We start from the raw sequence: 27,655 nt of genomic DNA, 5'->3' as shown, positions 1-27,655 counted from the left end.
GGTGCAATTTTACTTTGAAAAGGAAACACAGTCATATGCAAGGAAAATAAAAAACTGAATTTTTGTTTGCATAAGATTGGATGAGGAAAGTCAGGAGAGCTTCACCTCATTCACTAAGCTCTGGGGAAAATTTCCTTTGCAAAGTGCAACTTCCCCTGCAAATTGAACAGTCTGTTTGCCTTTTGTACATAGTCGGTAAGACAGAATAAAGACAACAGTCCTAACATTTCAACCCCAATATGTTCAAATTTCTTTCTCTCTTCAGTAGGCCAGTATCTTTGTTCAGGAATCACTCAAGGTCAGTATTTGCAACCAGGACGCAACTCATGATGAAACTCATGATGAAACATGTAAATTCCATTGCCTTTGGCTTTAAGGTCTTGGTGTGGTGTGTTATAGTGCTGCTGCTTCACAATCTGTATCCATTCAGTGTAAATAGATATTACGCTCAAACAGCCCAGACCCTATTGCCTCTCTCTTTGGGATCTCCTAGAATGAAAATCCTATAGAGTCTCACAGATTAGCTATTCTGCTGACCCTTAATTTCTGATGTGACATAAAATAAACTGAGCGATCAATAGAAATGGGAAATGTGTTCACCTGTCTGTTGAGCACTGATGACATTTTTTTTTCTGGCCACAGTCACTTAATTTAACCTAGAGGACTGTTTTTTTTTTTTTTTATTATAAAAGTGCAATATTTAATTATACTTCTGCTGTATGTTGTGGCATGTCAGCATTTTATTAATGCAGACCTGTAAAGTTGTTTTTAATACTTCAATGAAAGACCTGCAGGAAACACAGGAAAGATTTATATTTGTTAAAACCGCAGGCTGTCTTTAAAAATCAGGTACATCTGCCAATAATTCATTTGTACTTATGGTCCAGACAAAAAAGACAGACGAGTGTAGAAATATTTTTGTAAAGTAAATGTATTTTAAATGCAGATTTTACAATTGATTATCATCAAAATTACATTAGAAAGAAAATATAAACATGTTTTTTCTTCATTTATTATTGGTTAATACGTTTTTTTTTTTTTTTTTACATTCAATATAAAGTTGTAAATTAATCAAGTTTTAATATGATATTTTCTAGAAAGGTGAACACAAGAGAAGAGGACAATAGGGAGGAATTCAATCATATACGTTAATTTAACTGTCTGGCTATATACTGACAATATTTCAGTTTGAATTCCAGAAATAGTTTGTTTTGCACAGATACATTAGTCAGGCTTGGAACTTTGTAAGCATGCATATTCATACCCATGAAATTGCTGCAGAAGCAGAGAATTAGTAGTCACCACTACTGCAGGGATTTCAGCTGTCTTCCAGGTGCCATGATGACTGGCTGCACAGTAAACACACGAAGGACATCACCACCCCACTTCCTTACCTAATCCAAATGGAGAACAGTTTGCATTCATTGAGAAAAATGCAAGGTATTCACTGAATGACGGCCATGCCAACCGTGTGAACTTCTTTGGCTACTATGCATCAGGGCAGCCAATCAGCAAGGGACCTAGAAGGCTGCAATCACTGCAGTAATGTTGATTTCTAAAGTAATTCCTTACTTCCACTGCAGTCCCATGGGTATAGATCATGCATACTTATATTGGTCCAAGCTGGGATGATGTAACTATGAAATATAAACCATACCTGGAAATCAGCTTTAAAATGCTGAGTTTGTGTCATTAGGCATCAATAAAAGAAAAATGCCTGAGGTTAAAGTAAATAAAAGGTATTATTTATTGGCCTTCCTTATTTTAAAACACACAACCTTTTAAAACATGTTGGGTAAGGAAAACGTACATGTTTTGAATGCTTACAATTGCAATCCATTGAGGTTACTAATATATTAAGTCACTTTAATTCAAAACCTTGTAGCATAAAAATAAATTGAATCCCCTTATATTGAATTTGACCTCATCATAGAAACCCTATCATTGAAAATATAATTTCAAATGAGTGATACATTGTTTAATATATTTACAGATATACTTAGAAGAATATTTCAATGGTAATTAGTGGTGTCTGGTAGTACACACATTTAAAAGGTTTAATTTTTTTTTAGTTCAATTGGCCCAACCATAACAGTAAGTTTCTCATTAGAAGATGCATCCCTTTTACGTCTCCTTATACATCCTTGGTAACAGCGAGAATTATAGCTGTTTTTGTTGCAAACAGTTAATTTACACTCTAAGTAGACTCTTGGGAAATTCTGTACAAACCGAAAAGCGCTGAATCCAAATCGAATCTGATTTGGGTAATATGTTGGGTAGGTCAAAAAGGTGGAATCTTTGATGCACCTGAAACATAAAAGAAACACAACTGTAATTTTTTTTACCATTTTTTTTTTTTTAATGAAAACTAATAAAAGTAGGTTTTAAAAATATTTTTTTTATTTTTATTATAAAAATTCAAGGGCCAATCCCAATTCCATTCAAACACATATAACTAAAAGTACATTTTAGTTACATTTTTGACTTTTAAGTACATCCCTTATTGTCTCTAAAGCATTATACCTAAATGGGAGATCCATCCATCCAATAGTGCCACAAATGTGTAATTGTCTTAACAACTCCTATGCCTTCCCAGCTGTTGACCCCTAAATTAACACTAAATAACACTTAAATTACTCCTAACCCTTATCCAGTTATGGTTGGAAATGGTTAAAACTGCTGTTTTTTTATTTTTATCTGTAGCATTAGAAAAAATAATCTCTCATCATAATGAGGCGATATCGCCTTTTAGATAGTTGTTATTACAATGAAAATGGACACCAGGACTAATAAAAATGGTGAATCACATTCCCATGGGCACACACAGATAGACAAAGGTTCTCACCTAACATATTCTTTTCAAAACGTAAAACAAATCTTGGGCTTTTCATCATTTTAACGCTTAACATAATGTAACAGTTGCGCTATTTTAAAACCTTTAATCCAAACTTAATTTCTGAACGAAATCCAAAAACCCCCTAAAATTAAGTCTATATCTAAGTATATATAAATAACTCTACTGTGACATTTTTTCTTTCCATGGATTTTTATTTGTAAAATTAAATATTCTGGTTGTTTGCAGCTAATGGCTTATTTTGTAATAACTGTAGTCAAAAAATGAAATGCATTTGAATTCACAAGTAAAGTAAGATTAAAGCTGAACTCCAGGATAGGCAAATATTGTCTAAATACAAGAGGCCCAATTATATATACCTGAATCTTGATGTGCGTTGTGTATTTTTTCCAGATCTATGCAAAAATTCTAATGCTACAGGTAGCCTGTGGTGGGTGAACCTGCTAGGTACCTCCCAAAGATCTTCTCTGAGCATAAGGTATGTGCAGCCCAGTGCTGATGTTACTGTCACATTTATGAGGTAATATCCGGCTTTGCAACAGTAATTTTAGATTTATATAATTTGTGGCTATTGACGAATACATTTAAACAAAGGTTTTTGTGCCAGTAATTAGTATATGTTGCTTGTTCATTAATGTCTGTTACACCCATAGCTTTAGTGAGGATTATTACATGTTGCACTGGGTTGCTAGGCAGCTTGGGCCTAATACTCAGTACAAGTGTATGAGTAAGATATAGTATATGAAGGAAAATGTTTATTTATTTTTTTTTTTTTTTGGAAAAGGACATGATTAGGTTACCCACCCTGTAAAAAGCAGCAGTGAAACTGACTTGGCACTGAAGGAGGCTAGAGCCAAAAACGTTTATGTGCCAAGTGGATGTTTAGTGCATATAATGGCTTATAACATTAGGTAAATATTCAGATTTGTAATGTCGACAGACTGGAAAAATATTATTATTATTATTATTAATATTTCCCCTAATCTGCTGGTCATACAACATTTTACAAATTTACCTGAATGATTCTAGTTATGTAAAGGCAAACTTTATTAGGGGCGAAGCATGTCATTATAAAAATTGCAGCTCCAGTCCAGTCTCCCTTACAATAGTACATGACTTTTATAGTATCTGCTGCTGCACAACTGCATAGGAGGACAGATTTTCAATCCCAAAAAGAATGCCTTTGTCACAACAATGATGTCAGAGGATCTGGATGACATTTGCATACCCTGCACAAGTATTAAATGTATGTGCATTTAATTATGTAAGTGCACATATATTGGCAATCACAAACTTAAAAAAAGTCACCATTGTGCTAATTTATACCCACAACCCACGTTAATCTTATTTTAACAATACCCTAACAATTTTCACAAACTGTTTTTGTCCCCTGCTTGCATTGCAGTGTACTGTAATGTTAAACTGGGGATAAAACTCTCTTAAAGTAAAATGTATATGTTTATCTTAAGCTTTAACATTTCACTATATTACATAAAAGTCACACAAATGTGATATAATGTTAATTACACAAATAAATTTAGTGATAAATATATGATAGGGTGCAATTATGTAAATGTTTCTCTGGGAAAAATTACAGGAATATCAATTTATATATTTATTTTTTTTTTTACTATTTTTTTCCCAGAGAAAAACCTAGAATTAAAAATATATGTGTTCAAATTTTCAACAAGATTAACCACTTTACCTCTGCCCACAGTAATATTACTGCGGCAGAGTGGCTCATTATCATCTGACGACGTAGTACTACGTCGTCAGACACTCCCCTTTCTCAGTCACAGCGGGAGTCGGGCCAGGGGAGGAGCAGCAGCGATCGCCGTCGCTCTTCCCCGATCGTCGGGATCTAGTGTGGAGATCCGCCTGCTTGTGTAAACACAAGCGGGCGGATCTCCTAAGTGACAGGCAGGGTCAGATTGCAGGGTTCAGCGTAGCTGAACCCTGGATCTGTTCTTGTGTCACTCAGTCACCTCCCCCCACACACGTCAGTAAGCACCAGGCATACATTAACCCCTCCCTCTCCAATAAAATTAACCCCTTCCCTGCCAGTGTCATTTTTACAGTAACAGTGCATATATATAGCACTGATTACTGCAGTAATGTCACTGGTATCCCCAAAAGTGTCAAAAATGTCAGTCAAGGGTCCGATCTGTCCACCGCAATGTCGCAGTCCCGCAAAAAAAAAATCGCAGCTCACCGCCATTACGCGTAAAAAAAAAAAACACCAAAAATGACAGAAATCTTTCCCTTTGTTAGTAAACGCAATAACTTTTGCGCAAACCAATCAAAATACGCTTATTGTGATTTTTTTTACCAAACATGGGTAGCAGAAGACAAATTGGCCAAAAATTAAAAAAAAACTTGGTTTTTACATCTTTTTTGGGGGGAATTTCATATAAAAAAATGTTAAAAATATTGTTATTTTTTCAAAATAAACACTCTTTTTTTGTTTATAGCGCAAAAAGTAAAAATCGCACAGTTGATCAAATACCACCAAAAGAAAGCTCTGTTTGTGGGAAAAAAATGACGTAAATTTCGTTTGGGTAGGTCGTCGCACGACCGCGCAACTGTCAGTTAAAGTCGCACAGCGCCGAATCACAAAAAGTGGCCCAGACGTAAGACAGCAAAATGCTCCGGTGGTAAAGTGGTTAAAACCCTACTAGGCATAATGCGCAGAACTGCTAAAACAAAAAAAAAAAAGCGAAAAAAAAAAAAAAGCTCTGGAACTCAAGGGAATTTAGTAAGAAAACATCCTGGGTACTCAAGTGGATAAAATTCTGATTCTTACAACTACCCATTCCTGACTGGCTCCACTTTAAGCATAATTTTTATGAATTCAATTCAACAATCCCTAAAATATCAGTTTAAATTCCATATATTTGTTTACTTTAATTAATATTATTAGTAGTATTGCTTTTCCAGTGTTTCTTGCTTTGAAATAAATAGAATGTATACTGTATATTACAACATGAATCAGGCAATACTATAAAACAGTGAGCCTCGGTTCACACTAGGGCGACCTGTGAGGCAACCTGGTCGCCTCACAGGTTGCCGCAGGTCGCCTCCCATAGGGGAGCTGTGGACCCGTTCTAATAGGAGCGACACAAGTCGCTCCGACCTAGAAAAAGGGTCCGGAGCTTCTTTGGGGCGACCAGGAGGCGACCGCCATAGACTTCAATGTTATGAAGTCCGTGGCGGCCGCTCCGAGGTCGCGGCGTGCTGCTCGCACCGCGACCTCGGAGGTCGCCCCTGGAAGTAGCGTCATGGTAGTGTGAACCCGGCGCTAAATGTGACCTTCATCAAACATTTACTTCTGGCTAATGAATCGCTGTCATGTAGCACACATGCCCATGAAATATTCACTTGCAGTGAATGTTTGATGAATGTACAATTTATTGCTTTACACAAATTATTATACTAATTTTAAAGGAAAAAAATGAGTTGCTTTACAAAAAAAATAAAAATAATGGTTGACATTTTGCCTAACAATGTTAGGATCCTACACAAACTATGCAATTTTTAGAGAAAAATAAAAGAGCATTACCCATTACGTATTAAATCATAAGTCTTTGTCACAAAATCATTGGGATCAGGAGAAGCCACACATGTGTCCACAAATAAAGTAAGATTGTTGTCAGATGAATGCAGTGTAGCCTGGAGATATAAGTTTTGGTTTAATTCCACATAATATGGATAAGCATACACTGGATAGGTAAAGTTTGGTGAATTGTAGAAGTTCAGTGAAGGATGGTACAGGCCATATTGTGTCAATGTTTGATTTGCAACACTGTCTGCATGATACATAATGTTCACCATGGTGTTTTGGAACATCTGGCAACGGACATTCAAGTTGAATGTGTTTCTACGTTCAATAATTTGATCAGAACGGTGGCCACGCAATGTATTCGAATAGCAAATCGTGTCTCTCTCACCCTGAAAAAACAAAACAGGCTTCAAACAATCTTCTGAAAAGTATACATTGTAGACTTCAAATGATTTAATATGTTTATTAATCATTATCTTTTATGGATCAAAGCAACACGTTTCTTTATCATACAAAATAATTTACAAATTGTGGTAAATGATTGTATAAACAAATCTCTTCCAGGAGATTACCAATAGTTAAATGTCAGCTGTGTGGCAAATGTAGCCTTTGATATTGCAGACAGAGCAGTATTTTACTCCATATATCTGATGTTTGGATTCAAAATGGGAAAGCTGAGATCATTTTTCACAGTCTGATTGGATAAAAGTATTCTCTATGAGAAATCCTGTATTCAATGGAAGAGCAGTGAGGAGAGGAAAATGTCCTACTCAGTTTAAGGGTCAGAGCTCAAGAGGATGACATTAGTGGATAACTCAGCTTTTCATAATCAACCCAAGATTAAAATATTGTTAATAATGCACTTATCCTTTAGGCCCTTTGTCATCTACACAACGATTAATTTATGATGTAGTTTGCAAAGTGAATTTTACCACACTTACTAAGCTAAGTAAAAATTCCCTTGCAAAACGAACATCCTGTTTGGTTTGCCTTTAGTAAATCAACCACTTAAGCCTCGTACACACGCAACAATTGTTGGCCGACCGATCGGCCGACTTTTGTCCAGTGTTGTGTTGGTTGAAATGTGCTCTAGACTGCACACAAATTTTTTCGGCCAACAACAACCAACTTCAGAAGTGATGTCGTGTGCTGGTTTACTTTCCGTGTGTTTTTTCTTCTCTGAGCATGCCCAGTCTTGCTCATCTGATTTTTGTCTGCCGAAATCTGTACTGACTGACGAACAATCGGCCGTTCTGTTGACGGCCAACAAAAATTTTATAGCATGCACACCAGATTTTGTTCGGCCGAAAAGTCGCAGTCGGTTGTCGGAAGCATCATACTAACAAGCCGACAATCGGCCGATCGGACGTTGGCCGAAAATTCACGGCCAACAATCGTTGCGTGTATACGAGGCTTTAGAGTCTATTTTAACCTGCAGTTTAAATCAGCTAAACACATTCCAGGTGCATCCAAATAAAAGGTGTTCAAAAGGTGTTCAACCCCTTGATCACCAATAAAAGTTAACCCCTTCCCTGCCAGTGTCATTTTTACAGTAACAGTGCATATTTATAGCACTGATTACTGTAGTAATGTCACTGGTACCCCCAAAAGTGTCAAAAATGTCAGTAAAATAACATAAATTTCCCGTAGTTAGTAGCTGCGATAACTTTTGTGCAAACCAATCAAAATAAGCTTATTGCGATTTTTTTTTACCAAACATATATAGCAGAAAACAAATTGGCCTAAAATGTTAAAACATTTTGATTTTTACATTTTTTGGAGGGGGAATTTCATATAAAAAAAATGTGAAAAATATTGTTTTTTTTTCAAAATTGTCGCTCTTTTTTTGTATATAGCGCAAAAAGTAAAAATCGCACAGGTAATCAAATACCACCAAAAGAAAGCTCTATTTGTGGGGGAAAAAATACATAAATTTAATTTGGGTACAGCATCGCACGACCGTGCAATTGTCCGTTAAAGTAATGCAGTGCCGAATCGCAAAATATGGCCTGGTCAGGAATGGGGTAAAATCTTCTGGTCTTAAAGCGGTTAAAAATACGCTCATTGAGAATTTTTTTGTCAAAGACATGTAGCTAAATACATTTTGGCCTAAATATATGACAAAAATTGAATATATTGGATATTTTTTAACTGTCAAAGTAGAAAAATATTGTTATTTTTTCAAAATTGTCGCATTTTTTTATTAATATCGCAAAAAATGAAAAGCATAGAGGTGATCAAATGCAACCAAAAGAAAGCTCTGTTTGTGGGAAAAAAAGGACATAAATTTCGTTTGGGTACGGCGTTGCATGACCGCGCAATTGTCAGTTAAAGTCGCACAGTGCCGAATCGCAAAATGTGGCCTGGACGTACAGCAGGAAAATCCTCCGGTGGTAAAGTGGTTAATTTCTACGGTTCCATACCATAGAAAACCATAGGTTCTAGTACCATAGCAAGGTGTAATAAAAGATTAAAAAAAAAAAGATGAAAAAGAAAAATTGGGTAACAAATGTATACAGAAGAAACAGAGATGTGTACATAAACACAGACAGTCAAGCAAAACTATCTATACTCTTTTTTAAAGCTGAATTGAACTTAGGTTTAATCTAGCTTCAGACATTCCATATGAATCAAAACCAAAGATATGCAAAATCAAAATCTTACAGCCTGAGTAGAAAAGCCTGTCCCATGCAAGCATGATACAGAGTGGGACCCTTGCTCTATATGAGCAAACTGCTGTGCCACAACCAGAAATCTTCAAACAGCTAGAAGCATAAACTTTGCTGATTGAAGAGCTCTTGTTGTGACACAGCAGTTTGCTCATATAGAGCAAGGGTCCCACTCTGCATCATGCTGGCTTGGGACAAGCTTTTCTACTCAGGCTGTAAGGTTTTGATTTTGCATATCTTTTGTTTTGATTCACATGGAATGTATGAAGCTAGATTAAACCATAAGTTCAATTCAGCTTTAAAACAGAGTATAGATAGTTTTGCTTGACTGTCTGTGTTTATGTACACATCTCTGTTTCTTCTGTATACTGTACATTTGTTACCCAATATTTCTTTTTCATCTTTTTTTTTTTTTTTGCATCTCTTATTACACCTTTCTATGTGTGTTAATACTATTCCCTGGAAGCCGTAGAAATAAAATTAAGACAAACAATTGCCCTGCACGACAATATTTCTGCAGGCATTTATCAAATGGCCAAATAGTTAAAAGAAAATTCAAGAACAGCCATTTCCCACTGTGTTGTGCAACAATGTTAATGTACTCCATTGAAATTAAGATATATTTTTTTTACACATGGATTGCAATTTTCATGTAGCAAAATACAGATATTTTACTGTAGAAAAATGTACTGCTATAATGATTTGTAATTCCCATCACATGACGTTTTGCTAAGGTAAATGCAACAATATAGTTAGTAAAAAGTCATGATTTCAGCTGAATACATTCTCTGCTTTGTAAAAATTTTAAGTGTGCTGAAGAATTTTTGTATTGCTCTGTTGCTGCCTCTGCCCATGTGTACCTTTACTTTTGCTTGTTATAAACTGATCTAAACAGTTGCATATTTACGGTGTAATTTTGTACATGCACTTGAGGTCTTCAGCTGCCATTGAGCGAGTCTGGGTATCTGGTGTTCTTCTATACTTTTAGGGCATACAGGGTTATTTTCAAAGTAGACCTGCACTCAATTTATCAATTATATATATATATATATATTTGCACCAAGTTTAGAGAGCTCAGTTTAGAAGTGAGGAACAAAATTTTCTGAAAGGTCTTAAAGCCTCTCCATGCAAATCCAAACTTAAAACACTGAAACGAAGATTCTGACCCTGTAAACCTTCAAAGACAAAAAAAATAAACATTTCAAGTCTAAAGGTCAAAATCTAAAGGGCCTAGAGGATTTTACATAATATTTCTTTAGTTCATAATCTTGAGTTAAAAATGTGCATTTCTCTTATTTCACTGTATTCAGAAACCCTCCCTTTAAGCCACTGACCAGAATTTTGTGCTTTTGCATAAACCATAACATATTTTATTTATTTTCATGATTTATTTTATTATTTTTATTATTTTCCATTATGTGTTTTGTCATATTATTATTATTTTTTTTTTTATATAGTCCTACCTTCTTTAGAACGCTCCCTGTGATTTAGAACTAGAGGCCTAAACTCAGCAAAGCCCAGGACTGCTTTACTCTCCAAATTTATGGTAAGACTCTTCTAACTTAACATTCTAATGAACAAGGTAGATATTAACATTTTACAAATAGTTTACATGGTCTTTAAGTCAACAACAGCATAGAGGGGAGAGGTGCCTCTCATGAGAAATATTATTGACTGCCATGCTAAGTGTCAGGCTGACATGCTTATGCTTTAGCAAATTGTGGCTTTTCTTTTACTTTTATTTATAGCATGTTTTCCCCCAGGGGTAGCATTCTCTGAAGAAGGTCAGCAATGGCATCCTATCTTTGTCATTACCCATGATTGGACTGACTAAGCTATGTGCAAAATTCTGTATTTACTTTTAAATAATGACATAATGACTAATGCCTTCATTTTAGATAGATACTTGTCAGTTAATTTTGTTATGCAGGTTAAATCTAACATACCTTCCCCCATTCCCTCCCTTAAACATCCCCCCCTTTCTTTTTCCTCCTCTTCCCCCTTCTCTTCTCGACCCCTCCCTGTCTTCATGGGTTGCTACTTGGCTGGTACGAGTAGTGAACACCTACAGATTATGCAACGTCAATTGCATACCATTAGTCTGCTACAATGATCTAAAGGCAACTCTCCCCACCCCAGGGTGGATTTTACTATCCAGGACAAGGACTCACCCCAGGACTTACTCATATTTGACCGCCCCTCCTCTCCCTGGCACCCTCAGGACTGTACATGCCCTATGCCTCTGCTCCGCATCTAGACACTGCCATGAATGTTGCACTTACAGAATGCCCATACCCCTGACCCGGTGGGATGCACGGGAATGATATTATGCCCGAATCTTGATCTGTTACATGATCTTTCTTTGAACCTGTTGTTAGACGTTCAATTATCACTTGCCCTGTCCTTAATTGTATATACTTTCCCTTGGTGTGGATTGTTGCTAATTGTAAGACAGATGTACATCTACTGTTATTATACATTTCTGTATTGCATTCTACTTTCTCAATAAAAATTGTTTGAAAAAAAAAAAAAATCCTAAAAATCTAGCATACCTGTTTGACTGTGCCACACTGATTATATGGAATGGAAAAGATTAGCCAATTTCCAGATCTATAGGGACGGCATTGTGCATCATTCAAAAATATTTCATTTGTGGAATATCCTAAAGACTGCAGGTACTGCACTGAGACCTGTGCTTCCATGAGGCTTGATGAACAATAAAGAATCACTATAAAAGATAGATGTTAAAAAATGAAAGCTGTACATTAAGCATCCAAAACACAATTTAGAAAAAGACACAGACACATGCATACACATATAAAACCATAGCTTTCTCCTAGCAAAGCCTCCATTTCAGATTAAAAATAAAAGTAAAAAATGGGTATCATGTTCCAAAACTTTCCAAGAATCATACATCAATTTTGGGTGCAGGATAAAAAGTTAAACTAAAAGTCAGCCTCTCTAATCTTTACATGTAATACTGTGACTAAACCTGTGCATGTGAGTTCTCAGTTCTGATCACATTCGTTTGTCACTAGAGAAATTATTTTACATTTTAATCAAAGCGGGATAAATTACATGCTTTTGCTTGTCCTTGTATTGGGCTGTGGGCAAGGACAGTAAATATGGTAGGACCTTACAACTAGAATCCCCAAATTATGTAAGAATCCAGTGGGTAGGCTAACCTATGTGATCTCATCCACTGGCACATGTACCCCTGGGGATACCTCTGTTGAAATACGTTCATAATAGCAGTTTAGAATCTCAGCAGATAGTAAATCACACATGAAATGGATCTGATTATTTTAACATTGCTTAAGTTGAGAAACAGTGGTCAGTGGACCACAAAAACACATATTTGTGTTTGTGAAACTGTCCTGAGAAAAACAAAAGTCATGAAAATATTTTAAGTGGAGAGGATAAGGTAAGGTTAGGGAATTATTATTTTTTGACTGCCTTGTAGCCACTTTCTGTTTCTACATTTAAAAAATCTTGCACTTCTATTTCATATTCTAAGACAGCAGCCATGTGCTTGGCAAGTATTAAGTTAGCCTTAACCAATCCACATTGGTATCTTGAGGGTGATTGGCAGGAGAAAGGCTTGTTGTAGGACTGTGCCAACTGTGCAGTAGAAACATAACACTGAGATGAGTTATTAGCATTTCCAAGGCACCTCTCCACTGAAAATACAGTCCTTATTGAATGATCACTGAACTGTTTTACTATAGAACATTAGTTTACAACACACTGTATTATTACCACTCTGATTATTTTGTTTTATAGAGCCGTAGTTAGCATGAAAACCCCGGACATAATTGCTGTTGCTTCCTTTGCTGGTGAACACAACGCTTAGACTGTTAGATGAGGATCTGAATCTGTGTGTCCCTGTTCCACAAAACTTTCCCAATAATGGCGAGCCAGCAGGTGTCCCATCATACACAGAAACAGAGCCAGATGAACAGTAGGCAGAGTTTTCAAGCCTGGGAATGTGTAAAGATAATAAATGGTAAATACAAAGGTGCTTATAGCAGGGAGCAGCAACCTATGAATAAGGGTCTTTTACATACAACATACAGATTAAAAAAAAAAAAAAAAAGCCTGGAATGCATGGGGCATAAATTAGATGCTGATGGTATCCATCCAAATGATGGAAAAGTAAAAGCCATTACATTTTTATTTAAAAAAATATAGAGCACACATAACTGCTATAAATGCTACTTTACTGCATTGTTTTCAATCTGCAGTTAGCTTTGCTGGAAAATCTATTACTTCCTTGTAGTCATCATACCCATATTGTCAAAAGGAGTGTTTTGTACTCTGTTTACTGAGGGCACAACTCTCTCAGAAAATAAATTATTTTTGCTCATGTTACCATCAGATTTTTTTTGCTATAACTATATAATAGATGACGTGTTTTTAAACAGGTAGACCTTTCCGCTAGGTAATCAGAAAGAAGGAACTGACTGCAGGAACTAGGTGGAATCCATGTGTTCATTTTTAATAGAGTAGGTAAGACTTTGAAATTACATTTGCTAAAACTCTTGCAATATATATAAATTACCAGAACATCATTGCTTTATTCTTCAGCAAAAGTGGAGTTACAATTTAAGGAAGCTCCTGTCCCCCTAGGATGAGTTTCAAACTTTCCTTCTAATATAATTGAACTTTTTCTATCTAATAAAAATATAACCTCCGAGTTGTTACAACTTTGTGGAAAGCCTTTAAAGCTGTAAATACATTTTGTAGACTAAGACAGTGCACTATAATGAAAGAATAGAATTGAAAGAAAGAATAATTTTGAAACTCTGAATTTTTTCTTGAACTTACGCAACATCATTGAAGTAGATGTCAATAACACTGTTTACGCTTTGAATATGCCAAACACAATCAGCAGGGCTGCGTGAATATGGATAAGATGGGCTTTCAATTACTCCCCATGGATATGTTAGGATTCCACCACAATTAACTGAAAGAACATGGAGTAATAAATAAATACCATAAATAAAGCTGGGTAAACACAGTGCAGAAAAATAGGGTGCTAAATTTGACTTCTCAATTTTTCCGAAACAGCCTCAATAACCTAGAGGAAAATGCAACAGCATTTATAAGTGCTGGTTGTTTGAAAGTAACCTGCACATGCACAGCACTTATTTTATCTTTGGCCAATTAAGATGACTGAAAACGTCGGACCAAGGAGAGAATGGAAGTGTCAGCAAAAGGAGTGACAAGGGGGAGCATGGGCAGCACATCACTGTGCACAGGCACTTTGTAAGGTAAGTGAGCCTTAATGTGGAAATATGCTAAATGCACTTTCTTGTAAAAACTCCTTGGGGCCCAAAAAGTTTAGTTCCACTTTATTAAAAATGATTTTGAGTTGCTATATCTGATGTTTGCATGGTTGTTTTAGCTGTTCAATGTAAGTAAAAATCTGTATTTTCTGATGAAAATTCTTTACACAAAACCTCTTTGAATTCTATATTTCTAATTGTATTTACATTAGGTAAAAATGACATATTTTGCTCACATTGGATATGAGTATATGATGTATGAAAAGTGTGTGATGGGAAAATTCAAGCACATCACAGCCAGTGAGCATTCATATATCCAGTACGAGCTTGAGAGTGAAGCAATGCTTCTTATTCTTTTCCTGTTACAGAATTTTCAATCATCGTCCCCAGTATGACTAAATTAACATGCAAATGTGGGGGTGTTACTATACAGTGAAGCTTTAACCCCTCTTTTCCTCATTCTGTTCTCCAGTTTACATTGCCACATTCCCAAAACCATTCTAGGCCTGCATTGTGGCACCCATTTAGCATCTAGGTATGATGGATTTCAGAAAGATGGGTAGAGACAGAATGCTGGAATAAGTTTGTGAATATTTTCACACTTGTATTCTTTAACCGGTCCTGGACCGTCCGCCGCAGATATACTGTGGCAGGCAGCCCCTTCTGTGCAAACCGACGTAGGGCTACATCGGTCGCGAGCATGGCTCAAGGGGGGTGGGAAGTGGGAACCCCCCCCTTCGTCCCCGCGATGGTCTGATTCGGTACAGAACCGATCAGTCATCAGGTCCAGGCCAATGATTTTTGCCTGGTCCCGGCAATCGCTTCTGACAAATGGCAGACCGTCCTGTGCCTGTGATTACCAAAAAAAAAATGCTGCTCTCTCCCCTCGTGGAGCATTTTTCGGTTTCAGCTTGAGAGGAGAGAGCATCTAACCATGAGTACACCAAGCACTACACAAACACCACCTCAGATAGGCACATTTAACTCCCTGATCACCCCCCCATTTAACCCTTTCACTCCCTGTCACAGTGCAGACTATATACAGTATATAGCCGTTTTGCTGATTACTGTAATAGTGTGCCTTGTTACATTTAGCGTTAGCGACCATTAGTTTCTGTCCCAAATAGGTTTAGGGTACCCGCCACCCCCCAAAATAAAGATTTAACTCCTTGATCACCCCCAGTTAACCCCTTCATTGCCCTGTCACAGTGTCACTTTTATAGTGTACAGATATTTTTTTCTGATCACTATATTAGTGTCACAGGTGACACTAGTTAGCATCAATCTAGGACAGCGTCAGATCCCCACCGCATATTTAGAAATAGAATTTAACCCTTTGATTGCCAGTGACACACATACACACACTAAACTCCTCCATTACTAGTATAGGGTCTGAACGGATCAATATCTTTGATCTGATCAGAACTATACTAGTGTCCCCAATATTTTAGAGTTCCCAAAACACAGCATTACCAGGATCAGCCACGGCACTTGCCAGTACCTGCGTTTAGCCCCTCCGCCCAGTCCACCCCACCCAAGCAAGTGCAGTAATCAATAGATTACTGTCACTTCCAAAAACACAACACACAAAACCGCAGTGTTGGCAGAGTCAGGCCTGATCTCTGCTAGCACTAGCAGTTTTTTTTTTTGTAATGATTTAAACAGTCCTCGACAACCAGGTACTTTTTTACCTCTAAATCACACTAGGTACCTGTAAATTTATTGGCCAAAATGTCCAAACGGTGATAAACTAGTGAAGAGGCCTGCAGGATACTGACCATGACAGATGAGAGTGATGGGGAATCCTCACTGGCAGAATCAGGATCAGTATACGAACCTGTAGAGTGCAGCGGAGCTCTGACAGATAGCTCTGATGATGGAGTGGTCCCTGCTAAGGTCAGGCATACCCAACCCCATTCTGGAATTGCTGAGGTGCAACAATCGCAGGGTTCTTGTATGGAGCAGAGTGTCCGTACTAGTACCCCTCAACTTTCTGGTGAACTGGCAAGCACCACCAGCCTAGTACATCCTGGTAATAGACAAACCAGCACTGCAGTATCACTTGGTGACGTGGTGAGTCCCATAAGTGCAGTTCAAGCTGGTGCAGTGGCTAGCACAAGTAGTGTCCTGCAGCCACTGAGAATTCAAAGACAGGCCTGTAAAGCCCATAGTGTCCTCCCTAAATCCTGATTGGCAGCCCACAGATTCTGCAGCGCCCGTACTTCCCCCATTCACTGGCCAACCTGAAATGCAGGTGGAAATAGCCAATTTTACTTCCCTTGATTTTTACGAGCTGTTTTTCACGGAAGATCTGTACAGATCTATTGTGGACCAAAGCAATTTATATGTTAATCAATTCATTGCCGCAAACCCAAATTTGTCCCTTGTCAGAGAATTCAGATGGAAACCTATAACTGTTTTCCGAGTTTAAGACCTTTCTGGGCCTATCCCTCAACATGGGCATTATTAGACATTTGAGAGACAAATAGCGGAGGATAGTAAAAAGAACCCAAAGAAATTCTTTAAATATATCAACAGCAGAAAAACTAGGGCAGAGCATGTTGCACACATAATTAACGATGATGGGACTTGCCGCTATGGCTAACAGGGTGAAATCAGGAAAAGGCTGGATAAAATTAACAGAAATAAATCACCAGGCCCGGATGGCGTACATCCGAGTGTACTCAAAGAACTTAGTAAGAGTATATCTAGACCACTGTTCCTGATCTTTGCTGACAGTATTATGACAGGAAATGTACCAGGGGATTGGAGGTAGGCAAACATGGTACCGATATTCACAAAAGGGCAGAGGCATGTCCCGGGAAATTATAGACCTGTCAGTCTGACATCGATAGTATGTAAACTTCTGGAGGGGATGGTATGGGACTATATCGTAGAGTTTGCTAAAGACAACAACATCATCAGCAGTAATCAACACGGGTTTACAATGGGAGTTCTTCTCAAACCAATCTCTTAATATTCTATGAGGAGGTGAGCTGTGAGCTAGATGGGGGGAGACCAGTGGATGTGATGTACCTGGTTTTCGCTAAGGCGTTTGATACAGTTCCCCACAAGCGCTTAATTTATAAAATAAGGTCTGCAGGCATCGACCGCAGGGTTTGCTCTTGGATACGGAACTGGCTAAAAGGGCGTGTTGCCTTATGAGTTAGGTGGAATCTCCCTTACCGTGTTGTGATGAGGAGGAGTTATGTATAAATCTCCATCAGCAATTGTAGTATTAATGTAAATATATATATGTACGAGATATTGAGTTTTGATTTTACATTTAGTTTAGATATGATTGTCAATTATATGAAGCTGTGTGACTTTCAGTCGGCAGTCAGTTCTAGGAACCTGTTTAACAAGTCCATTTAAAATGCATGCCTGAGCTACCAGGGGGCAACTGCTATTTACATGTAAACACATACTGATAGTATCATCCTGTAACTACATCTCTGGGAGCCAGACTTTCTGGAGCCAATGCACCACAGGTAGGAGTAAATTCCCCCCCCCCAACAGAGAGGAGTGGTTATAAAGAGGCCTAATTATGGGAGGAGGAAAGTGTCCAATCCTGGAGGAGATACGCCCACAGGGAGGAATAGGGCATGATAGCTGAACCAATGAGAAGAGCCCTATACAAGGCTATGGGAGATGGGTCTATATTAGAAAAGGTGAGAGAGAGTGACTTCCTGTTTGGCATGGGAGAGCAAGAAGAAGCACTAAGGGTAATTATGAAGGATTAAGGGTTACATTGTATATTCTCTTTGTGTCGGTCATAGTGTGTTTGTATATGAGTATATACTCTATGCATTGTATTTGTTCACTTAAACTAGGAATATTTTACATTTTGTAGTATGTACAATAGTTAGATTGTTGTATTAAGTAGGCTTTTCAAACTATATACCAATAAATAATTGCTGTGTTAAAGTTTTCATTCAAAGTCATAGAACTCTCATTTTTAACCCAAATATTGTCTGAGATAAATTAACTCTCATATCTTTCGGGTAATATAATTGGCGTAGCCAGCTACAGGCTTGTCCAAAGGGTGGTAATAAATAGCGCATACTCAGACTGGTCTGAGGTGGTAAGTGGGGTCCCCCAAGGCTCAGTTCTGGGACCAACCTTTTTCAATGTATTCATAAACAGCATTGAGGACGGGATCAGTAGTTCGATATCAGTTTTTGCAGATGACACAAAATTGGGCAGGGCAATAACTGCACAGCATGAAACAGATATCCTACAGAATGACCTGGACAAAATAACAGAGTGGGCAACGACATGGCAATTGAGGTTTAACCACTTGCCGACTGCCTAACGCCGATCTACGTCGGCAGTCAGCCCCTCACAAGCAAAGTGACGTAGGGCTACGTCACTAGCTTGTGAGGGTCTAGGGAGCGAGCGCGCGCCCCCGGAGGCGCGCTCCCGCGTGGTCACGGACCCCCCCGCGCGTGTGCCCGGCGGACCCGATGTCCGCCGGTCACTCGGCGATCGGCGGGGGAGAGGGAGAATGTCAGGCAGCTTGTGTAAACAAGCCACCTGTCATTCTCCTTGCTGTTAGGATACTGATCACTCGGATCTAGTATGTAGATCCGTTGATCAGTGTCCATACAGCTCAAGCCCCAGCCAATCACAGTAGAAATCACGCCCCTAGGGATACACACATCCCCTCCCTCCCAAATAAAGTTAACCCTTTCACTACCAGTGTATTTTTACAGTAACAGTGCATATATATAGCACTGATTACTGTAGAAATTTCACTGGTAACCCCAAAAGTGTCAAAAATGTCAGTCAAGGGTCCGATCTGTCCGCCCCAATGTCGCAGTACCGCAAAAAAAATCGCAGATCGCCGCCATTACACGTTAAAAAAAAAAAACAACAAAAATGACAGAAATCTTTCCCTTTGTTAGTAAACGCGATAACTTTTGCGCAAACCAATCAAAATACGCTTTTTGCGATTTTTTTTACCAAACATAGGTAGCATAAAACAAATTGGCCGAAAAAGTAAAAAAATTTTGATTTTTAAATTTTTTTTTTGGGGAATTTCATATAAAAAAATGTGAAAAATATTGCTATTTTTGCAAAATTGACGCTCTTTTTTTGTTTATAGCGCGTGATCAAAAAATCGCACAGGTGATCAAATACCACCAAAAGAAAGCTCTGTTTGTGGGAAAAAAAGGACGCCAAATTCGTTTAGGTACAGCGTCGCACGACCGCGCAATTGTCCGTTAAAGTCACGCAGTGCCGAATCGCAAAATACCCCCTGGTCGGAATGGGGGTAAAATCTTCCGGGGCTTAAGTGGTTAATGTGGAGAAGTGTAAGGTTTTGCACGTGGGGACTAAAAACATAAAAGCACAATACACTTTACTTTAGGGAACCTTTGGGGGAATCAAAAATGGAGAAAGATCTGGGAGTCTTGGTAGAGGATAGACTAGGCAATAGCATGCAATGTCAAGCGGCAGCTGCCAAAGCCAGCAGAATATTAGCATGCATAAAAAAAGGGATGTATTCCAGAGATAAGACTATAATCCTTCCACTTTATAAAACTCTGGTCCGACCACATCTGGAGTACTCTGTCCAGTTCTAGTCACCAGTCCTCAGGAGGGATGTGTTGGAGCTGGAGAGAGTCCAGAGAAGGGCAACTAAACTAATTAGGGGATTGGAGGACCTTAATTATGAAGAGCGTCTGCAATCGCTTGATTTATTCTCCCTGGAGAAGAGACGCCTGAGAGGGGACATGATAGCAATTTATAAATATCTCAATGGTGATCTCAGCATAGAAAAAAAGCTATTCAGTCGAAAGGATTGCATGAGGACTCGGGGGCATACAATGCGATTGGAGGACAAGTGTTTTAACCTCAGGCAACGTGGGGGGGTTCTTTACTGTTAGGGCTACAAGATTGTGGAATTCTCTACCACAAGAGGTGGTTTCTGCAGGAAGTATGGTGGCTTTCAAAAGACTCTTCGACATACATCTCAAGAAGAAAAACATTCAGGGGTATGAGAGATGATTACGGCCACACACACCTACACAGGTTGAACTGGATGGACTATGGTCTTTATTCAACCTCACCTACTATGTAACTATGTAAAAAGAGTGAGTTGTGGTGATATTAGTCCACTGACCCAATTCCCCATATGCGCGTGTTCTCTGCTTCCATGGCCAGGACGAGATATAAGAAAATCCTGTGGTTCATGCATTTCAGAGGCAATGAACTCTGTCATCCGCGGGGTGACCCTGGATATGACCGGCTCCACAAAATTCAGCCCCTTGTAAACCATTTCAATCAAAGATGTGCAGCCTTGTTTATCCCCCAACAAGTTGTCTGCATTGAGGAGTCCCTGATTACGTTTTCTGGCCACCTTGCTTTTAAGCAGTTTATCCCCAGCAAGCGTGCCAGATTCGGAGTCAAGATGTATAAGCTCTGTGACAGGGCCACAGGCTATACATGTAGTTTCCGTGTTTACAAGGGCAAAGATAGCACTGTGGAGACCCCCAGACTACATAGGGAGCAGCGGCAAGGTTGTTTTGGACTTGGTGTCACCCTTATTCGGAAAGGGGTACTATTTATACGTGGACAACTTTTACACAAGTGTGCCACTTTTTAGTCACCTGCTTGAATTTAAAATTGGCGCATGTGGCACCGTGCGACCCAATTACCAGGGCTTCCCCCAAAAACTTGTAGATACCCGACTTAGACAGAGGGAGAGAGCCTGCTTGAAAACAAACAGATTGCTTGCAGTGAAGTGGAGGGATACACGGAATGTTTTAGTTCTGTCCTCCATTCACGCAAACATGGCAGTCCAAATTTCTACGGCAACTGGTATTTTGGAAAAGCCCCTCTGTGTCCACGACTACAACCTTAATATGGGAGGGGTGGACCTCAACGACCAGATGATGGCGCCGTACTTTATTGCCCGTAAGGCCAGACGCTGGTACAAAAAAGTGTGTTTATTTATTTCAATTGGCTCTGCTGAACGCTTATGTGCTATACAAAGCGTCAGGACGAAGTGGATCCTTCCTACAATTCCAGGAGGTGCTGTGCCCCAATTTGCCTTTACCAGATTCAGTGAGCCAGCTGCATGAGAGCCAAAGAAAATGTTGTGTCTGTAGGAAATGCGGATTTAGGCATGACACCCTTTATTATTGTCCCTCCTGTCCGGGCCAACCTGGTCTCTGCATCGAGGACTGTTTCTGTCACTACAACAAACTAGTGGATTATTAGTATAGGGTACGGCACAGTCTAGGGCACACTTACACAGGGTCTCGAAAGATGTTCAATGGCGATTTCATTTTGAGAGACCCTAACCTGGAACGTTTTACAGTTACAGAAAAAAAAAGTGTAAAAAAAAAAAAGCCCATCAGCTGCCACACTGATTTATATATTCTGACAGCAACAGCGTTTGCGCACAGCATATATGGAAATCTACGATGGCAGTGCTGTAGGAGGTGATTTCACCACCCCAGTTTGCAAAAAAAGGCATACATGGCTTTCATCATGTATGCCCATCATTAGAAGTGGGTGGATGATGGGCGGCCTAATGATGGGTATACCACACATTTTCTGGCAGAGATTTCTTCATCCACATCGATCAATGTGGATGGAGGAATCTGATAGGTTCTCTTTTTTCGTTCAGCCCACAGGCTGCATGAGAAAAAAAAAAACCTACAATATATGCCGAACAAGGACCAGCAATGTACTGGTACGTCGCTGGACTTTGAGTAGTTATACCAGGATGATGCCTGCAGATTTAGATAGATATCGTTTTTACAGCCAGCAGTCGGCTTACATGTAAAAGTGATCCTAGTGGATAATTAGCTGCTAGACTGCTTTTACAAGCAGTGGGAGGGGACTCCCCCCTTCCACCACCTTCCACGGTTTTTCTCGGGCTCTCCTGTCCCACTGGGTAACCCGAGAGTGCAGTTGGTGATTCCATTATATGACCATAGACTCAACTGGAGACGAGAATGGCTCCAATCATCTCTATGGCCTTAGATACCGGAAGCTACGAGCATTTCATAACTTCGGTTTCACCAGAAATAAACAGCACCATTGGAAAATTGGGAAAGCATCTTATCACACCAATCTTGGTGTGGTCAGATGCTTTAAGGGCAGAAGAGAGATCTAGAGTCTAATAGACCCCAATTATTTTAAAAAAAAAAGTACCTGTCACTACAGATTGCTATCATAGGGGATATTAAAATTCATTGTGATAACAATAAAAATGATAAAAAAAAAAAAATGAAAGGGAAGGTACATATAAAAACAAAATAAAAAAAAAATAAAAAGATTCAAGCACCCCTGTCCCCCCGTGCTTGTGCGCAAAGGAGCACGCAAGCATCGGTCTAGTGTCATATATAAACAGCAATTGCAGCATGCATGTGAGGTATCACTGCGAATGCCATGTTGAGGGCAGTAAATATTGCAGTAGACCTCCTCTGCAAGTCTAAAGTGGTAACATGTAAAGACTTTTAAAAATGTACGTAGTTTGTGGCTGCTGCATGGGCGTGCGCAATTTTTAAGCATGTCATGTTTGGTATCTATGTACTCGGCATAAGATCATCTTTTAAATCAATTTCAAACAATTAGGAAAAAAATGAAATCAAACAATTAGGAAGTATATAGTGTATTTGTGCAATAAATTTGAAAAAAAATGTTTTTTTTCGCAAGAATTGCGTTTGGAAAATCTGTGCGCAAATACCGTGTGACAAAAAAAATTACAACACCCACTATTTTGTTCTGTAGGGCCTCTGCTAAACAATATAAAATGTTTGGGGGTGCAAAGTAATTTTCTAGTAAAAAAAATATATATTTTTTCATGTAAACAAAAAGTCACAGAAAAGGCTTGGTCTTCAAGTGGTTAGAAGAGGAAGATTTGAGCATAAAATGCTGGGACAGTTCAAACACCCCCCAAATGACCCCTTTTTGGAAAGTAGACACACCCAAAGCTATTTGCTGAAAGGCATATTTTGCCCTAAGTTTCAGGAATATGACAATTTTTTTTGAATTTGTATATGTGAAATGACACCCCAAAATACATTCTGCTGCTTCTCCTGAGTACAGAGATAATTCCTTAGGATGTCTACTTTCCAAAAAGGGGTAATTTTGGGGGGGGGGGGGGTGTACTGTCCTGCCATTTTAGCACTTCAAGAAATGAGATAGGCAGACAGAAAGTAAAAGCTGCGGAAATTCCAATATATACACCATAGTTTGTAGACGCTATAACTTTTGCGCATTCCAATAAAAATACGCTTAGAGATTTTTTTTGTCAAAGACATGTAGCTAAATAAATTTGGCCTAAATATTTAAAAAATTGAGTATATTGAATATTTTTATAAGAAAAATTAGAAAATGTAATTTTTTCTCAAAATTTTCGCTCTTATTTTATTAATATCGCAAAAAATAAAAAGCACAGAGGTGATCAAATACCACCAAAAGAAATCTCTATTGGTGGGAAAAAAAGGATGTCAATTTTGTTTGGGTACAGCATTGCATGACCGCGCAATTGTCAGTTAAATTCACGCAGTGCCAAATTGAAAAAAGTGGCCTGGTCATTAAGTGGGAAAATCCTTCCGGTCCAGAAGTGGTTAAATCACTTCGATAAAATGTTACCATTTAAAGTTAATGAAGCAGGGAAACTGTGGTCCTACACATTATATGCAATATCACTGTACCTGGTTTGCTGGTATTTTTAGATGATGAAGAGTAAAATGCTTGGAATCCACTTCTCTGCACAGAACCATCAGTTTGGAAAACAACACCCATCACATTAGAGGAAGACTTAAAAGTGGTGTTCACAGATAAACAGATTTTTCCTAGTGGTGGGGAGTTTAATGGCAAGCCATCATATATTGTCACAGAATCATAGGAGCAAGAACTTGTGTATTCCAGGCTGCGATAAAAGTATAAAATAAAGCTTAATTTCCATTTCACATAGAAAATAAGAGACCTTTTACACTCAGTCAGGTTACAATGTTATTAGGAATGTATAGAGCTAACACTGTACTTTTCAACAAAGATTTACAATCATGCATTTTTTTGTCATATGTCATATATTATTATTAATGTACTTTATATCAAAATAATAATTATTATAATATATAACTATTCATATTAATAGACAATATATATCTACACAATATTTTTCAGTATAAATGTACTTTTGGTATACATTAGCATAGAGAACAAAAGTATGCCTCAAAAAGTTTGTCTCCTTTCTACACTATTCCACATTTTGACACATTTGACAAAATGTATTTAAATAAAAGGCACTTGAATGAAGAAATAAGCACATTTTCCCAACTAGTATTTTCTATTGAATCAAGAAAAGTTATTCGGTATCAATAGTATGAAGAAGGGTTAGAACCCCCTTCAGGTTTCACTACTATCTGGGGCATTTCTTCTAACTTTCTATTCTTGGGCAAATTTTTATTACACAGGAAAGTGAAGAAAAATCTGCAACAGGGAAACAGATAAATAAAAACTCACAGGACTCCCCAACTTAATTTACAAGAAGCCTTTTTCTTGCTGTCGCTGTTGAAATGTTTCAATCTATTGCTCACTAATGACCCAGACCTAATCTCGGAGGTAGGAGTCCAGGAAACCTGGGCTCTAGCGATCACAGGATGATCACATTTAGTGTAAATAACAATATAACAAGGCAAGTGGGGAATATAAGAACCCTAAACTTCAGAAGGGCAAACTTTCCAAAATTGTACTCATTGATGGAAAGGGTAAACTGGGACCAAACCCTGGGATCCCTGACCACAGAGGAAAAATGGGAATGCTTTAGGAACATATTAAGCAAAGGCATCTTGCAGGGCATTCCTATGGGAAATAAATTTAGAAGAGACAAAGCCAAACCTGGCTGGCTAAACCGTAGCGTCAAAAAACTTATTAGGGGAAAAAAATTGGCCTTCAAGAAGTATAAATCAGAGGGCACAGTATCGGCTTTCGAGCAATACAAGGAGGCAAATAAGAAAAGTAAACAAGAAATCAAGATGGCTAAAATCATCTTTGAGAGACAAATAGCAGAGGATAGTAAAAAAAACCCAAAGAAATTCTTTAAATATATCAACAGCAAAAAAACTAAGGCAGAACATATTGCACACATAATTAACAATGATGGGAGGATGGTTACAGAGGACACTGAAAAAGCAACTGTGCTGAATGCTTTTTTCTCGTCAGTCTTTACACAGGAAACGGAGGGGTACATGGACCATGACTGTATGGCTAGTAGTAATACACAGGACTTGCCACTATGGCTAACAGAGGGTGAAATTAGGGAAAGGCTGGATAAACTTAACACAAACAAATCACCAGGCCCGGATGGCGTACATCCGAGAGTACTCAAGGAACTCAGTAAAGTTATATCGAGACCACTGTTCCTGATCTTTGCTGACAGTATTAGGACAGGAGATGTACCAGGGGATTGGAAGAAAGCTAACGTGATTCCATTATTCAAAAAGGGCCAGAGGCATATCCCGGGAAATTATAGGCCTGTCAGTTTGACATCAGTAGTATGTAAACTTCTGGAGGGGATGATAAGGGACTATATCGTAGAGTTTGCTAAAGACAACAACATCATCAGCAGTAATCAGCACGGGTTTACAAATGGGCGTTCTTGTCAAACCAATCTCTTAACATTCTACGAGGAGGTGAGCTGTGAGCTTGATAGGGGGAGACCAGTGGATGTGGTGTACTTGGATTTCGCTAAGGCGTTTGATACAGTTCCCCACAAGCGCTTAATTTATAAAATAAGGTCTGCAGGTATCGATAGCAGGGTTTGCTCTTGGATACGGAACTGGCTTAAAAGGCGTGTCCAAAGGGTAGTAATAAACAGCGCATACTCAGACTGGTCTGAGGTGGTAAGCGGGGTCCCCCAAGGCTCAGTCTTGGGACCAACCTTGTTCAATTTATTCATAAACAACATTGAGGTTGGGATCAGTAGTTCGATATCAGTTTTTGCAGATGATACAAAATTGGCCAGGGCAATAACTTCACAACATGAAGCAAATATCCTACAGAATGACCTGGACAAAATTACAGAGTGGGCAACGACATGGCAAATGAGGTTTAACGTGGAGAAGTGTAAGGTTTTGCACTTGGGGACTAAAAACATAAAAACACATAAAATACACGTTAGGAGGGGAACCCTTGGGGGAATTAAAAATGGAGAAGGATCTGGGAGTCTTGGTTGATGATAGATTAGGCAACAGCATGCAATTTCAAGCGGCAGATGCCAAAGCCAGCAGAACATTAGCATGCATAAAGAAAGGGATGCATTCCAGAGATAAGACTATAATCCTTCCACTTTATAAAACTCTGGTCCGACTGCATCTGGAGTATTCCGTCCAGTTCTGGTCGCCAGTCCTCAGGAGGGATGTGTTGGAGCTGGAGAGAGTCCAGAGAAGGGCAACTAAACTAATTAGGGGATTGGAGGACCTTGACTATGAAGAGCTTCTACAATCGCTCGATTTATTCTCCCTGGAGAAGAGACGTCTGAGGGGGGACATGATAGCAATTTATAAATATCTTAATGGGGATCCCAGCTTAGAAAAAAAGCTGTTCATTCGAAGGGATTGCATGAGGACTCGAGGGCATACAATGCGATTAGAGGAGAAGCGTTTTAACCTCAGGCAACGTGGGGGGTTCTTTACTGTTAGGGCTACAAGATTGTGGAATTCTCTACCACAAGATGTGGTTTCTGCGGGTAGTATGGTGGCTTTCAAAAGACTCTTAGACTTACATCTCAAGGATCAGAACATTCAGGGGTATGTGAGATGATTACAGCCACACACACCTACACAGGTGGAACTAGATGGACTATTGTCTTTATTCAACCTCACCTACTATGTAACTATGTAACTATGTAACTATGTAACTTTCTGTTTTGTAAGTAATTAAGGGAAAATCTTTCCAACAGGGCCCTGAACAGCAGTAACACTTCAGAAGGGTTCTAATCTTTCCTCATGGTACTAAGCTAAAGCAAAAAAGTTTTGACTATAAATACACCTTAAAGTGAAACTACACTGCAAATCATTTTTAATTTTAAAGTAAATTCATCCATCCATCCATGTCTCCTTGTTTTGTTTTGCTGAGAAATCAGTTTGAAAAGCACCCTTAGCATTTGTGGCAGATGATTCATGAAGCATTTACTTCCTGGAATCCATCTGTCCTTAGCTCAAACATGCAGGCAGGAGGGTGTACTTAATTAAGAAAACCCTTCCTCCCCTCCTCAAGACTCCTGGGATGTATAACCCCTTTTTGCCTAGGTCAAAAACCA

General features: G+C 38.7%; 1 protein-coding gene across 1 annotated transcript in view; it reads right to left on the bottom strand.

Moving 5' to 3' along the window:
- Window positions 1–2,057: 2,057 nt before the first annotated feature.
- The window catches only part of LOC309551829 (scavenger receptor cysteine-rich domain-containing protein DMBT1-like), a gene marked incomplete at both ends in the record, with an annotated part of 214,327 nt that continues 188,729 nt past the window's right edge, over window positions 2,058–27,655 (bottom strand). The window contains 6 exons of the mRNA XM_082252526.1: window positions 2,058–2,307; window positions 6,414–6,802; window positions 11,635–11,810; window positions 12,842–13,062; window positions 13,910–14,048; window positions 24,045–24,262. Coding sequence (XP_082108652.1) covers window positions 2,058–2,307; window positions 6,414–6,802; window positions 11,635–11,810; window positions 12,842–13,062; window positions 13,910–14,048; window positions 24,045–24,262 — 1,393 coding nt within the window. The remainder of the gene's footprint in view (window positions 2,308–6,413; window positions 6,803–11,634; window positions 11,811–12,841; window positions 13,063–13,909; window positions 14,049–24,044; window positions 24,263–27,655) is intronic.

The sequence above is a fragment of the Pelophylax lessonae genome (assembly GCF_965119305.1).
Source record: "Pelophylax lessonae genome assembly, chromosome: 3".
Lineage (NCBI taxonomy): Eukaryota > Metazoa > Chordata > Amphibia > Anura > Ranidae > Pelophylax > Pelophylax lessonae.
Note: the sequence above shows the minus strand (reverse complement) of the source record. Positions and strands in the feature narration are given on the sequence as shown.